Source organism: Miscanthus floridulus, chromosome 13 (assembly GCF_019320115.1).
Source record: "Miscanthus floridulus cultivar M001 chromosome 13, ASM1932011v1, whole genome shotgun sequence".
Lineage (NCBI taxonomy): Eukaryota > Viridiplantae > Streptophyta > Magnoliopsida > Poales > Poaceae > Miscanthus > Miscanthus floridulus.
The window spans coordinates 30,677,274-30,691,574 of record NC_089592.1 but is presented as its reverse complement, the minus strand read 5'-3'; the positions used below and the strand labels follow the sequence as shown (position 1 = coordinate 30,691,574).

Here is a 14,301-nt window from a genome sequence, read left to right as displayed (position 1 = left end):
ACAAAGTGGTATCCCTGCCCTGCTCACATAACAGAGAAGAAGAGAGCGTGCGCTCGCGTCCGCACCGCCATCCCCCGTCGCCCCTCAACCGGTCCCGCTGAACCCCCTCCGTAGTCTGAGAAGAAGGATGCAAGACAACAGATGGCAAGGAGGTGACACCAAGATGAGGCAGCAGAAGGCAAGGAGGGAGATGCAACACTCGATCTACTTTTGAAACATCCATATGCAACATTTGCAACATACATATGAAGATAGATGGAACACTTAAAACATGCACATGAAACACTTGTAAAAACACCTAAAAACACTTGAAACCATTGTAAACATACGCAACATCTAAATAAACGCTTACAACATATGTGTGAAACATATGCAACATCTAGATAAACATTCTTGCAACATACGTCTAAAAAAATAGATGAAACATTGGAACAGATGTTTGCAACATACGTGTACAACCATTTGTAGGGTCGAGATGGCGGACTAGAGGGGGTGAATAGTCCTTTCTAAATTTAATCGCGCCGGCTAACCGAAATAAATGCGGAATTAAAACAATCGGTCTAGCCAAGACTACACCCCTCTATCGAACTTCACAAACACCTTATAAAGATCCTAATTTAGGCAAGAAAGGTGCCCGGCTAGCTAGATCTCATCTATCCAATTCTAGAAGTAAGGTCACACAAACCTATGCCACTAGTATTTTGCACACCGGAGAGCTCCTACACAATTCTAATAAGTAAAAGCACAAAGCTTCTAAGCTCACTAGCAATGCTCAATAACAAGGCAACCAATGTTAAATTAGAGAGCGGAAATACTTAGCTACATAAACTAAGTAATGTGACTAACAAGGTTCCACAAAGCAAATTAGCCACGCAAGGGAGCTACTTCTACGCTACATAAGCAAGAAGGTAATTAGTGAGCTACACAAGCTAACTAATTACAAGAGCAACTACACAAGCACAATGTATATGAAAGTAATTACTAGCTTCTGTAAGGGGATTGCAAACCAACGGGAAGAACAATGTTGACACGGTGAATTTTCTCCCGAGGTTCACGTGCTTGCCAACATGCTACGTCTCCGTTGTGTCGACCGCTCACTTGGTGGTTCAGTGGCTACTTGGCATCACCCATCAAGCCCGCACGACGGGCACCGCAAGAACCTACCCTAAAAATGAGGGTAGCTCAATGATACGCTCAACTAGAGTTGCTCTACGCGGCTCCCGCGGGGCAAGCACAATGCCCCTCACAAAGCTCTTCTCCGAAGCACCGCACAAGCTTCTTGCGGGCTTCGACGGAGACCACCACCAAGCCGTCTAGGAGGTGGCAATCTCCAAGAGTAACAAGCACCACCTGCTTGCAAGATGACCACCTAGTGCCACTTGATGCAACCTCACAATGCAATCGCACTAGAATCGCTCACTCACTAAATCGGATGAACACTATCAAGCTAGAGTGAGTTAGAGGGCTCCCAAGCACTACCACATAAGCCATCAAGGCTCTAGTGTGCTCCACTCTTTCAAGCTTACAGCCAAAGGCCGACCACCACTTCTATTTATAGCCCCACGGGCTAAAATAGTCGTTACCCCTTCACTAGACGTTTTTCGGGATGACCAGACATGTCGGTCAGATCGACCGGACGCACCCTGCCAGCATTCGGTCGCGCTATGCCATCCATGTGTCTCTCTACGTTCAACCAAAGCTACCCGATCTCAACGGTTAAGTTGCGACCGGACGCAGCACAGCGCCAAGACCGGACGCACCTCTACCGAGTCTGATCGTTTCCAAAGAGGCCCTGAGAGAGCCAAATGACGACCAGACGCGTCAGTTCGATCACGACCGGACGTAGGAAGGGCAGCGTCCGGTCGAGTCCAGAGAGCTTCCAGAGCTGCTCAACTACGACCGAACGCGTCCGGTCGGTCACGATCGGACGCAACATCAGCGTCCGGTCCTTCTACTCTTCTCTGCGCCGCCACATCAGTGGGACCGAACGCACCCACCACGTGTCCGGTCATGAAGTGACCTAGCGTCCGGTCGAAGACCGACGCATGCGCTTTCACTGCTGCCACTGACTGGACGCGCCGGTCCAGTTGAGGCCAGCGTCCGGTCACTCACAGTGACCTCCTTTCGCCTCCGTTTCTTCACCGAGTTGATCCATTTTAACTCCAACTCCTTCTCCTTTGCAAATGTGCCAACACCACTATGTGTACACCACCATATGTGTGTGTTAGCTTTTCATAAATATTTCCCAAAGGATTAGCCACTCAACTTGCCACGCCACTCGATCCTAGCGACGATGCAAAGTTAGATCACTCAAGTGGCACTAGAAGACCGATATGCAAACAAGTTTGCCCCTCTTGATAGTACGGCCATTTATCCTAAACCCGGTCATCAACTTCTCTACACACCTATGACCGGTGGAATGAAATGCCCTAGGTTATACCTTTGTCTTGCGCATTCCATTCCATCTCCTTTGATGTCGATGTAACACATGCACCAACACGATCAACAATGATATGATCCACTTCATATCATCACATGATCATATTGGTTCATCGATCTTGACTTCACTTGCTTTTTACCATTGCCTTCGTCCATCGGCGTCAAGTCTTGCTCAAGCTTCACCGCCACACGATCCATCGCTCCAAAGCCTTCAACTTGCCCTTCACACTTGCAACCGGTCCATCAAGCCAAGTCATATCTTTATCTTCTCCACCTTGATCACATTGCTCAATGTCATGTCTCATGTGCAATGAGCTCCTTCGTCATCACATGTGTGAGCTTTGCAACATCTTCGAGCCATTTTCACCTTCATGGCATATGTTGCTCACACGCATGTACCTGTGGACTAATCACATGTGTATCTCACATAAACATAATTAGTCCACCTAGGTTGTCACTCAATTACCAAAACCACACAAGGACATTTCACCATTGCAACATATGCAACATCTCGATCTACTTTTGTAACATCCATATGAAACGCTTGCAACATACCTCTGAAACATCCGCAACACTTAAAACAGACGCTTGCAACCTGCGCTTTCAGTGCAACATCTACTTGTTCCTTACAAAATGGAGGATCGCCGGCATGGAGTGTTCACCGGAGGTAGTCGTGCCATCGCCACCATCGACCCGCGCCACCATCGACAGATCGACTCCGCTTGCCACGAGGCCGGCAAGGACTCCTTCGTGGCTGCCAGTATCCACACGTAACCCGCGTAGTGGAACTGGTGAAGGAGCAGCGAGGCAGAGTGGGGCTGATGCGCGCGATGCTGGCGAGCGGTGGTGCGCAAGGCGGACGAGCGGTGTCGTGCGATGCGGGCGAATGGCACGAGCGGGTTGATCCGTCCGTCTGGACGGCCGGCCCGGTCTAATCATTATCGTTTCAATATGGTCATATCTATGTTGCTATTATTCATAGGGTCAATCTTTGTAATAATATTTTTGTTCACTTTTCGTCCTTCGCTATCCTCTCGTACACTTAGCTCAGGTACTATTAGGCTACAAAGACCCACCATAGAGGTGCTGAACCTTCCCATTGACAATGGACCCGGGACCACAGGATGACTAGACAAGGCAGCAAGTTTTGGATTCAGTTAAATCTGAAGTTTTGGTAACGCCAGTGTTCTAAGAACAGGTCACCGTCTCTGAAAAGTGGAAACATTGTTTAACACGTATACAGCTCACCAGTTTGAAACCAAAGTTGAAAGTGCATGCAGTTCCTGTGATGACCGAAGCACGACAACACATGCATGGACCTCTCCAGGAACTGAAGCTGTGGCTTCGCATGACCAGGGCCAGGCGCGCGCGCACACACACACATAAGCCATTTCCCCGGGTTCTCAGCTGCCAAGCAAGCTCCCTCCTGGACGGCTCCACGGTTGTGTTGCGCAGGAGAGCAGAGTTGACACATTCCGTGGCAACTTGACCTTGGGGTCATGGGTTCCACGTGATCTCCCAGCGATAAATAGGGACTCAAGTCACTCAACAGCCTGATTGGCAATGCACGTCACCCTGCTCTCTTCAACTGTAGCTGCTTCTTGTGATGTTTGCCATCCCACATTGTGACATTGGGCGATGATTGCACCTGCAAACAAGGAACGATAAAAGGTCCTGTAAGTGTAGCTCTTTTAGCTGTGCATCCATTTACATGCATGATGCATTCCTACTTCCCTTCCAAGAGCTAGAATCAAGCAGTTTCACCATTTTAGGTTTGTATAGGAGAACAAATTGCATCTGACAATGTATATCAAAGCAAGCTCAAATACTCCAGAGATCAGAAAATAGTTAGCTATGTCAAATAAAAGTCGGCACACTGTATTTCCACTGCAAGCAGACAGCCTTGTAAAACTGAGTAGCAGGCAGCGCAGGAAGGAACTAGCAAAAACTCGAAGAGTAAAATAGCACTTGACAACATTACCTCAACACACGGACATCCTTCTGAAACTTCTAAGGGAACATTATGCTCAGTCTTAACAGACAGCTAATCTTAATTAAAACAGTTTTTTTGGCAGCAGGTAACTCTAGAATAGAAGCAGAAAGAAAGTATATATTTTCAGCTGTAGAATATGTGGAGGCTCAAGATTGCCAAGGGTGGACCATGGCTCAAGAGTGGCAACAGTCACATCGGAAGAGAAACATGGGAATTTGATAAAGATTTTGGATCAAAAGAAGAGAGGGAAGCTGTTGACTCTGCACGGGAAGAATTCAAGAAGAACAGGTTCCGAATGAGACACAGCTCTGATATTTTGGCCCGCATGCAGGTAACATGTTGAATTATGGTTGTTGCACAAACCTCATATGGCATAGTATCAGACCCCCACAGAATATATGAAACTTTAAACAAAACACACTAATCTTTCCAAGGCCTTATATGTAGGCTACATCTTTATACATTTCTAAATTTCCTGTGTAATTAACTGTGATATGGATCCTAACAAAGTAAAATACTACCACTAAAGTAAATTGCAAATATAATCACAATTTAACATCTTGAAATGCAACCTGAACTACTTTTTTACAGTTAGCAAAGGAGAACGGTTTCAGTCTTGATCTACAGAAGACAAAAGATGAATCTCCTTTGGTTATAAACTCCAGCACAGTGTCAGAGATACTGAGAAAGGCACTCAATTACTTCTCAGCGATACAAGCACACGATGGACACTGGCCAGGAGATTTTCCAGGGCCATTGTTTACCACAGCAACCATGGTAAGAATTATGATACACCAAAATTGTCGTTTTCCTTAGCATTATTACCATTCAGTTGATTATGTCTGCTTCATTACTTTCAACTTCTAGTATTAATTGTCACAGATCTCTCTTAAGTTTCCTTGTTTTCTACTACAGATTATAGTTCTATATGTCACAGAGTCATTAAATAGTACACTACCGTCAGAACACTGCAAGGAGATTTGTCGTTACCTGTACAACCGTCAGGTAAGCTGGACATTTGCAACGAAATAATGAATACTTTAAGGAAACGCCTAAAACATTTCAAAAATATGTCAAGAAGTGTTTAATGATCGTGTGAAACAGAACATGGACGGAGGATGGGGGCTACATGCGGAAGGTGAAAGCTCCATGCTAAGCACAGCTCTCAACTATACTGCTCTAAGGCTACTTGGTGAGAATATCGATGAAGGACCAGATAAATCTATGCTTAAAGCAAGAAAATGGATACATGATCATGGTGGTGCAACAATGATACCAATCTTGGGGAAAGTGTGGCTCTCGGTAACCATCCTTGCAGTTGAATTGTCATCCTCATACTCACTTGTTTTGCAGAAGTCATTAATTAATTTACATTGGTTTTTAAAATACTGCAAACCTATGTCATGTGAATTGGAGACTTGCACTTACTAATCCTTTAATGGCACACATACATCAAACGTTCAACGCTGTAGCCATTGAGTTATTCAAAGCATTGTGAAATGGGACAGCAGACTTTAGAAAGGACCAAATAATTGTGGAAAGCATGAAATCGATTGCAATAATCAACTGTAATAACGACAACCATTTATTCACAACAGGACCTTTGTTGTAACTGCGTACCTGATAATGCAGGTGCTTGGAGTTTTTGAATGGTCAGGTGTAAATCCCATCCCGCCAGAGTTGTTTCTTCTTCCATCATGGGTTCCTATTCAACCAGGTAGATTTATCTTCAACCTCGTGCATGTGTAGATTTATTGGTAGTATTAGCACAGTAATTTGGTTGTTGAGCAACCTAATTATCAGACCAATTGTGCATGAACCATGTCAGCTAGAAGCAGCGGCGGAGCTTGACCAACATGTCAGGGGAGCCATAGCCCGTGCAAGGGTGGCTGGATTATTACTGCATGCATATGTGTTATTGGTTGGTCTCAACCAAGCTCTGCCGCTGGCTAGAACTCAAAACTTCTTTGTATAATCACCATCACTGCCAACAACCTGATGTAGATTATTAAGTAAATTTTACTATTTAGTATTACAGTAATTATTCTGCCACATCCATTGTTGTTAATAATGTGTTATTATATTACTTAGACCTGTAATAGTTATGTAAAGTAAGACAAAACAGATCTAATCACCTTTGTATTTTCTTTCCAAATGCAGGAAGATTGTGGAGTCACTTCAGAATGGCATTCATTCCCATGTCCTATTTATATGGCAAGAAATTTGTCGGGCCCATTACGAGATTGGTTATGTCGCTGAGGGAAGAGCTACATATTCATCCCTATAAAAAGATTGACTGGAAGCAAGCTCGTAAATTATGTGCAAAGGTTAGTCTGTTAAGCATCTGCAAGGATTCTATATGATTCCAGAGTAGATGTAATAGGTATTCAGATAAATACAAATGAAGTCATATCACATTGTTTTGTGTGTAGAGATTTAAATTGGTAAGACATTTATGTTGAAAATACATGCTTTCTGTATGCATGTTATAAACTATATCATAATGTAAACAAAGATATCAGAGACATCAAGTCATGCCATTTGAACCCACAAGCATGTCAGCATATGTCATTTGTTTATGTTTCAGAATTGGTGAAAATACATGACAAATTCAAATGCAGGAAGATGTGTATAATCCACATACATGGCTACAGGAGTGTCTATCTGACTGCCTTTACAGTTTTGGTGAACCTTTACTCACACGTTGGCCAATTATCTACATGAGAAAGAAAGCCCTACAACAAGTCGCTGAATTCTTGAAATACGAAGATGAGAATTCTCAATACATCTGCATTGGTGCCGCACAGAAGGTAGGATAATTATGTCTTCTCAAAACAACAGACAATTTTGAACATCACAGCAGAAAACAAGTTCACATTGAATAGTATTAGTTACTGATGGACAGTTCATCATTTTTAGTTTTTTAAGAAACTGAAATGCCTGCTTACATGAAGTGAACAAAAAATGTTCTGATGGCGCAGCGAAAACTGCATTGAGCCATTGATTACACTTGTTTTATAAGCATCCCCATGGACCAATGTCTATCAATCTATGCAGAAAGTAGAAAAAACAGGGGACACAAATGTGGCTTAAGGTAGGGGAAGAGGTTGAGAACTTTAGATGGTTGAGGTCATGAGACATGAGTCCAAGCTCACACTCATATTACTTCCCTATTTATAATTAATGTGTGTACTTTATCCGGTTTGTGTTTCTTTTTAAAATAAAAAATAGGTCCACAAAAATAATTTATTCAAGGACTTTTCACTTTTGTGTACACTTAGTCAATCGTTCACTTCTTGACAATACATGCAAGGAATGATGGGTACAGTAACAATTTAGGAAATATTTGCATTTATGAACACTTCGAATTTTAGTCAATACTAATGACATTACAAACGGCCTTACAAAGAGTAAACATTGCAGGCATTGTCCATGTTGTGCTGTTGGATCGAAAAATCCAACTCAGATGCATTCAAGCGCCATTTGGCTAGAGTTGCTGATTTCCTATGGATTGGTGAAGATGGCATGAAAGTGCGGGTAAATTAAACATTACTTTAGGATCCCTCTTTCTACAAGGCACTGTCAAGCCGCAACACCTTGTGTGCTAATATTTATGTATCATCGCTTTACAAAGGTCTGTGCTGGTCAACTATGGGATGTTGCTTTTGCAGTCCAAGCAATATTAGCATGTAATATCGCAGAAGAATATAGAAGCACCCTCAAGAAAGCGCATGATTTCATAAAAGCCTCCCAGGTATTATTGTCTAAGATTGAAGTTATATTAACTCTATTTCTCTTAACTTACCTGCTTAACTCTACTAACTTAAATTTTAAGATCATGGACAATCCTTCTGGTGACTTCAGCAGAAAGTACCGTCACATATCTAAAGGAGGGTGGGGCTTCCAGGTTGCAGATCAGGGGTGGCAGGTTTCAGATTGCACAGCAGAAGCTCTTAAGGTCAACACCTTCTTTCACCATACCATTACCAGACTCAGAACAACACATCAAAACTACAAGATCATAAAATAACATATCATGTTTTCTCTGGTTTCAGGTTTTGTTAATGCTGTCCAAATTTTCATCAGACATTGGGAGTGATCAGATGGAAACATGCCGCTTATATGATGCAGTAAATGTATTATTATCCTTACAGGCATGGAACTACTTTACTTTGCATTACATATCTAGGTCTACCATTAGAAAGGTTCAAGGTAGTTGAACAAAATATTGTTTCATGGACATTTTGGCAGCGAATGAAAAAAAAAACTATACGCTGCTAATAGCATTAATCCTAAGTAACAATTAGAAACTAATATACTATGCAAATGTAGTGATGCACATTTTCTTCTTTAGAAAATGATTATGGTACACTCCAAAGATGAAAAGTGTGAACAGATTAACAGAATACTGTACAGGAATTAAAAAAAAAAGTCAAAGCTTAATTTCCAGACATACCAAATGAGAAATGAACAGCCATCAGTTTTAGCATAAGTATAGATGATGAGTGAACTAACAGCATTTTGGTTGAAAGAAAATGTAAATAGAAGCAGAGAGTAGCTATGTACTAACCCTGAATTGGATGCAGAACCCAAACGGTGGCTATGGAACTTGGGAGCTAGCTCGCACATATCCATGGATGGAGGTATGTTTCCAGTTCCTTTTTTTCTCGAACATATGTTTCCAGTTCCTGCTTTACTATTTAGCCAAGTCCATGCATTACGATTGCATTATAATAGCATATATACATGGTTTTGGATAATAGGTTCAGGGCTTTATGCTTTAGGTAATTTCAGAATGAAAACCAGCATTTCATGCAACAATGATCACAAGATATTTGGAAGCAATTATGTCTGCTCAGAGTTTCTTACTTTGGGCATATAGTAGGTGAATTATAGCTACTTTGATGTTTCTTCACTTATGGCAAAACGTGCTTAGGAACAATAGGATATCATACTGAGGGCAAGCATGTAAATTTATTTTTCAGCTTTAAAAAAAATAACTTGCAGATTCAAGTTAAGTTATATAAATAGGAGCTAAGATGCATCTAAAAAATCGGGTAAGAAAGAAAGGAGGCACGAATACACTGGTAATATGGAGTTAAATGACCAGCACTTCTAGTCTGAACCAATATAGTGATGAAATCCCCAGAAAATTCTGGTATGTAAAAGAGATGATTATTGAGCCAAATTACTTGTCATAGTTATGTCGAAAAGAAAAGTAAGTATTGTCTTTAGGGGACTATTATTGTACACTTGTAGAGCATAATATCTACATGTGGACATATAGAGCATTGAAAACTGGGGCTTTGGATCTTTTTTCATGGCAGATTTTCAACATGACAGAGATATACGCAGACATCATGGTGGAGCATCAGTAAGAATTTTACAACATTCTTAGCAATACCTCTCTTATGGCAAAACAAATAACATGCATACACACTGCAGGTACGTCGAGTGTACCTCATCAGTCATGCAAGCATTAGCATTGTTTCAGGAGAAGTACCCTTGGCATCGAAAAGATGAGATAGATCAATGCATTAGGGGAGCTACTGAATTCATTGAGAAGTTACAGAATGATGATGGCTCATGGTCAGTACTTTTATACATGACCATAGAAAGGTTTAAATTTGGCACATTTAGTCCTTATTGGGTTGCTTGAAGTTTTGACACTATTAAACCTAAATCTACAGAATAATTCCCAGGATAGCTCAGCAGAACTGAAGTACATAGTCCCATAGAATACAGTCAATATCTTCAATGAGATAATAACTATGTTATCAACTTACCATGATATGCAGACTTATATCCAGAAGAGAACCAATAAAGACAGTCAAAATACTTTCCTACTGCAGCAAAAGACTCATAGCATAGGTTGCTAACCAGAGTACCAAAAGGTGCAACCTTTAATACAGCAAATAAAACTAGACAAGTTCATAGTTAAATAGAACCAGTAGCATGCAGTGCAGTTGATATTAAAACATAGCCGAAATTCATAGAACATTGAGAAAATAGATAATCAATGATCAATAAATTGTTCTACAGGTTTGGATCTTGGGGCATTTGTTTCACATATGGCACATGGTTTGCTATTGAGGGTCTATCAGCTGTTGGACAGAGTTATGGTAACAGCACTTGTATCCGGAAGGCCTGTAAGTTTCTCTTAACAAAACAGCTAAAGAATGGTGGATGGGGTGAGAGTCATCTTTCATCAAGAACCAAGGTAACCATTTCTGTTATGCTTTTGCAATGTAGATGGACTGCATCTTTCATCAAGAACCAAGCTAAAGAATGTTTTAGAGTAAGCAACACATCCAGACAATGGAAACATGCTTTGATCCTGTTTCTGTTTAACTTCCAGCAAATTATAGACAAAATGTACAGCAATCTGTATGAATTCATTACCAGATAGTAATTCATTAGGAACATGAAGCATTGAGAGGAAACAAGTAACCTGGTTCAGCCTTATTTAGAGAAAATGAAACAAGCAATAAAGTAGATGGACTTTATGTTAAAAAAAATGTTGCAATTGCATGGCAACAAGAGCATGAGTCGTAATATGCCATTCCAATAATTCCATATGTGCCTCAATAATGGAAAATGCAAGCTGAACATTTGCTGGTTGGAAACACTATGCATCTTTTGGTCTCACAAAGTTTACAGTGCACCTGTATTTATGCTGAAGATTTTTGTCTCAGAATTTGTCTTGCCTTGCTGCATTTTCAGTCCATGAGACTGAACAGATATTCAAATTATAAACAGGCATACACAAATCTGGATAGGGAGAAGTCACACATAGTGAACAGTGCATGGGCAATGTTGGCGCTCATGAAAGCTGGACAGGTGATTACTTTATTTAACACTACAAAATATTTAACAGGCAATTGGAGCAGAGCATATTTAACATCAGAATAAATCAACCAACCTGCTTAAAGGTTTAGATCTATTTCATTTTTTGAAGTATTGGAATAATTTCAAACTTTTATTCTAAGTTCAGGTGGAAAGAGATCCCACTCCACTGCACAAAGCTGCAAGACTTATCATGAGTATGCAGCTCGGCAATGGTGACTTCCCACAGGAGGTGACTGCTAAGTGTCCTCTGTATTATACAATTCACATTTTAATCTTGACATTCCCTGTTATAATGGCGTTAAGCATAATGAAGCAATAAAGATGTTCCATTAAACAGATGTGGGTGACCTTTTGCTTGATATAATCAACGAAAGGTTTTGATCTTCAAAGTACCCTCACAGGAACGTAGATACAAGAATACCCATGGTTTTGGACTGTGGAAAACCTTAGTTATTTCCTCATAATTATTGGAAAGTATTCACAGGATAACTTCAAACTGTTCTCCTTATTAATATCCGGTTTGAAACAAGATGACTTGAAACTGTCACATTATTTTCCCTTTTTACCATTGCTAGGAATTTCCCAATTTCTAGTAAGTAGCAAGCATGTAAATCGCCTTCATCCAAAGATCTATTGTTGCTACTAACAGTTTCTTTATTGTTCTGTAGGAAATGATTGGAAGTTTCTTGAAAAATGGTCCCTTGTGCTACATGGCTTATCGCAACATATTTCCTATATGGGCGCTTGGAGAGTATCAGAAATTAGTCCTCCAGTGTGACCTCCAACGGCCAACCTTCTAGCCAAAAGCAAGCAAATACAGTTCCATCTGCTGGCAGTGCTACTTTGCATAATTTGGTAGCTGTGGTGCCATCTTGATTCGTTGAAAAGAATTGGAAGGTGTCATATGCCTTTGAGTAAAACAATAGTGCAAATAGTACAGTGTAATCATGGTGGTGTGAATATCTAAAGTTTTAGAACAAAAATCTACACCCATAATTTGTTGCGTTATTTTTTTACCATTGTAAGAGACCCACATTATTCAGATCTCTTTTTTTTAGCAAATCTTCAGATCTTATGTGCAAGAGGAACACAAAGAGTAACAGCATTTCTTATACCAAAGCGGACTACAAATTAATGACAGATATTAACGGTTAACGCTTTGATGGTACTAAGCATGTACTGGGTCATAGTAAGGAAGTTATTGATTAAATTGTAGATTATCTCATCCAACCAAGCACATCACGTTGGAAAGTTTACCGCAGCAAACATTTCCACATCACAGAAATTGCTTACTATAGATTCCTTTTTTTTTTTTGGAAAGACCCTTCCTACAGATTATTGGGAAACAGTATTCTTCACAACCTTACTAGCATCTTAATCTCAACACGTAGCTCATAAACGCTGCTGTCACCACTGGTATTCAAACAACACTGAAATGAAACTCTTGAGTTGGGGTGGGGTTCAGGAGACACACCGCACTGCAGATCTTCCCTTGGAGACAGGCAGATCCATGAATTGGGCAGTCTTGCATATCGCCTTCCATTCCTTCGAACGGCTTCAGATTTTTCCTCCACTATCTCTCGACCAGGTAGAGTACCCTGCAAGCGGCGGCTCGTCATCTAGAAGTGGTTTCTTTCCAATTAAGAACGAAAGACCTTCGAGCTCTGATGCGCCCTGTGGAAGGAACTCCAATTGAATGACTTACTTAGGATTCGTACCTTCGCCGCCGCCTGGCTGATCGGCGATGGACCCGCCGGCGCCGCCAGCCACATTCCCTCGCCTCCGGGCTCCAGCACACAATCTGTCTGACGAGCGGCAGCAATGGGGATTTTTTTTTTTATTTTTAACACTTTTTTTCTAAACTAATTTTAAATCTAATGTTGTATTTTTTTTTCAAAACTAACATTTTTTACCGCGCCTATTTCTCTAACGCGCTGAAACACATGTGTCATGCCATGCATGGTGGCGCCTATTTTCTATTATATATATTATTATCGTGGGGCTATGGTTATCTTTTCTATATTATTTGTATCTATTTTTATTTTAAAGTTAGCAAAGAAGCTTTTAGCATACTCAGCAGCACGAAACCATGGTTTTGTTTTCCTAAATTGTCCATAGATACGTTCATCCGCCCATAGATACATTAATCCGTTTTTGTATAGCAATCAGTAACAGAACCTCTAGCATACTCATTAGCGCGGTGCCGTGAATAGCTTCCCGTATTATCCGTATTCGTTTTCATTTTAAAGTTGATAAAGAAGCTTTTAGCGTACTCGCTAACGCGAAGTCGTGGCTTTAATTTATCTTTTTAAGTTAGGCGTAAATGCTTAAATATGAGGAGCGAGTAGGGAAAGGTCGTCGCTTCTGATGGATGGAAATAGACACCGTCGCTCCCTGCCGTGGCGCACACGCTCGCAGCACAGATGGGTCCTGGATGGTTCTTCCCTAGGCCGGCCGCTGCTACGTTGCACTGACTCCACCCGTTTCCGCGCCGGTTGCAGTGATCGAGACCCACGCCAGGCCGACGAGCGACACCAAGGTAGCCGAGACGTGGGGCGCGCCCCACGCCTCCTTCGCCATCGTCGCTACTTCGCTCGCCGATCGTGCCGCCGACCCCGTGAGCATCCTTCTCTGTGCCTCCTTGCCTACTGACACTTTATTATCAGATTCGTTGATAATCAAGGCTTGCCTCTAATTTTGCGTTATGTGTGCTGCTCTTCTGTAGGTCTTGGCTGTGGCGAGGAAGAACGGCTGGTGAGTACCTAAAGCTCTTAGAATTGATCCCCTCGCCGCATTGCACTTTCTTTCATCTGATTATATCGTTGCCTCCAACTTTTTTCAGGGAAGAGCACACTTTTTCAGAGAAGAAATCCTATGCTTAATATAATATCAGCACAGGCGATAAAATTTGAAATACAAATCACTAATGGATTAATGGGTGAACCTGTCGCATATGTCCTTAGATGGTCCTCTTTTCTTAGTCCTGGTCATGTTGCTTGAATTGTGAAGCATAATCCTTT

The 14,301-nt window shown here is 41.4% G+C and overlaps 1 protein-coding gene and 1 long non-coding RNA gene across 12 annotated transcripts; one reads left to right on the top strand and one right to left on the bottom strand.

The window, feature by feature from the left end:
* Positions 1-3,443: 3,443 nt before the first annotated feature.
* Positions 3,444-13,115, bottom strand: LOC136498969 (uncharacterized). Of its 3 annotated transcripts, none has more exons than XR_010769848.1 (6): positions 13,000-13,115; positions 12,756-12,879; positions 9,003-9,128; positions 6,568-6,728; positions 6,053-6,137; positions 3,444-4,087 (listed from the first exon to the last, which is right to left on the bottom strand). It is a non-coding gene; the product is annotated as an uncharacterized lncRNA (long non-coding RNA). The 3 variants fall into 3 exon arrangements; XR_010769850.1 differs by having other exon boundaries at positions 6,568-6,635; XR_010769849.1 differs by having other exon boundaries at positions 12,987-13,107.
* LOC136498967 (cycloartenol Synthase-like) lies at positions 4,094-12,761 on the top strand. 9 transcript variants are annotated; one of them, XM_066494663.1, is made up of 18 exons: positions 4,099-4,763; positions 5,024-5,209; positions 5,348-5,437; positions 5,537-5,734; positions 6,065-6,149; positions 6,593-6,759; positions 7,054-7,242; positions 7,856-7,969; positions 8,067-8,390; positions 8,488-8,586; positions 9,019-9,075; positions 9,760-9,806; positions 9,878-10,021; positions 10,475-10,581; positions 10,685-10,713; positions 11,192-11,272; positions 11,427-11,510; positions 11,950-12,761. In XM_066494663.1, the coding sequence occupies exons 1-18, from the start codon at positions 4,569-4,571 to the stop codon at positions 12,079-12,081; spliced, it is 2,328 nt and encodes a 775-aa protein (XP_066350760.1). In that variant the 5' UTR covers positions 4,099-4,568; the 3' UTR covers positions 12,082-12,761. The 9 variants fall into 9 exon arrangements, 7 of the variants coding, with proteins under 7 accessions (XP_066350762.1, XP_066350760.1, XP_066350757.1 ...); XM_066494662.1 differs by having other exon boundaries at positions 4,101-4,763; positions 8,067-8,186; positions 8,268-8,390; positions 10,475-10,730; XM_066494664.1 differs by lacking the exon at positions 10,685-10,713 and having other exon boundaries at positions 4,102-4,763; positions 8,067-8,186; positions 8,268-8,390; positions 10,475-10,652.
* Positions 13,116-14,301: the final 1,186 nt, after the last annotated feature.

Bases quoted from the DNA above. Each gene is read 5' to 3' on its own strand.
- LOC136498967 (XM_066494659.1), top strand. From the start codon at position 4,569: ATGTGGAGGCTCAAGATTGCCAAGGGTGGACCATGGCTCAAGAGTGGC. The intron at 4,764-5,023 runs GTAACATGTTGA...ACTTTTTTACAG, and splicing joins ATATTTTGGCCCGCATGCAG to TTAGCAAAGGAGAACGGTTT. The intron at 8,587-9,018 runs GCATGGAACTAC...AATTGGATGCAG, and splicing joins ATGTATTATTATCCTTACAG to AACCCAAACGGTGGCTATGG.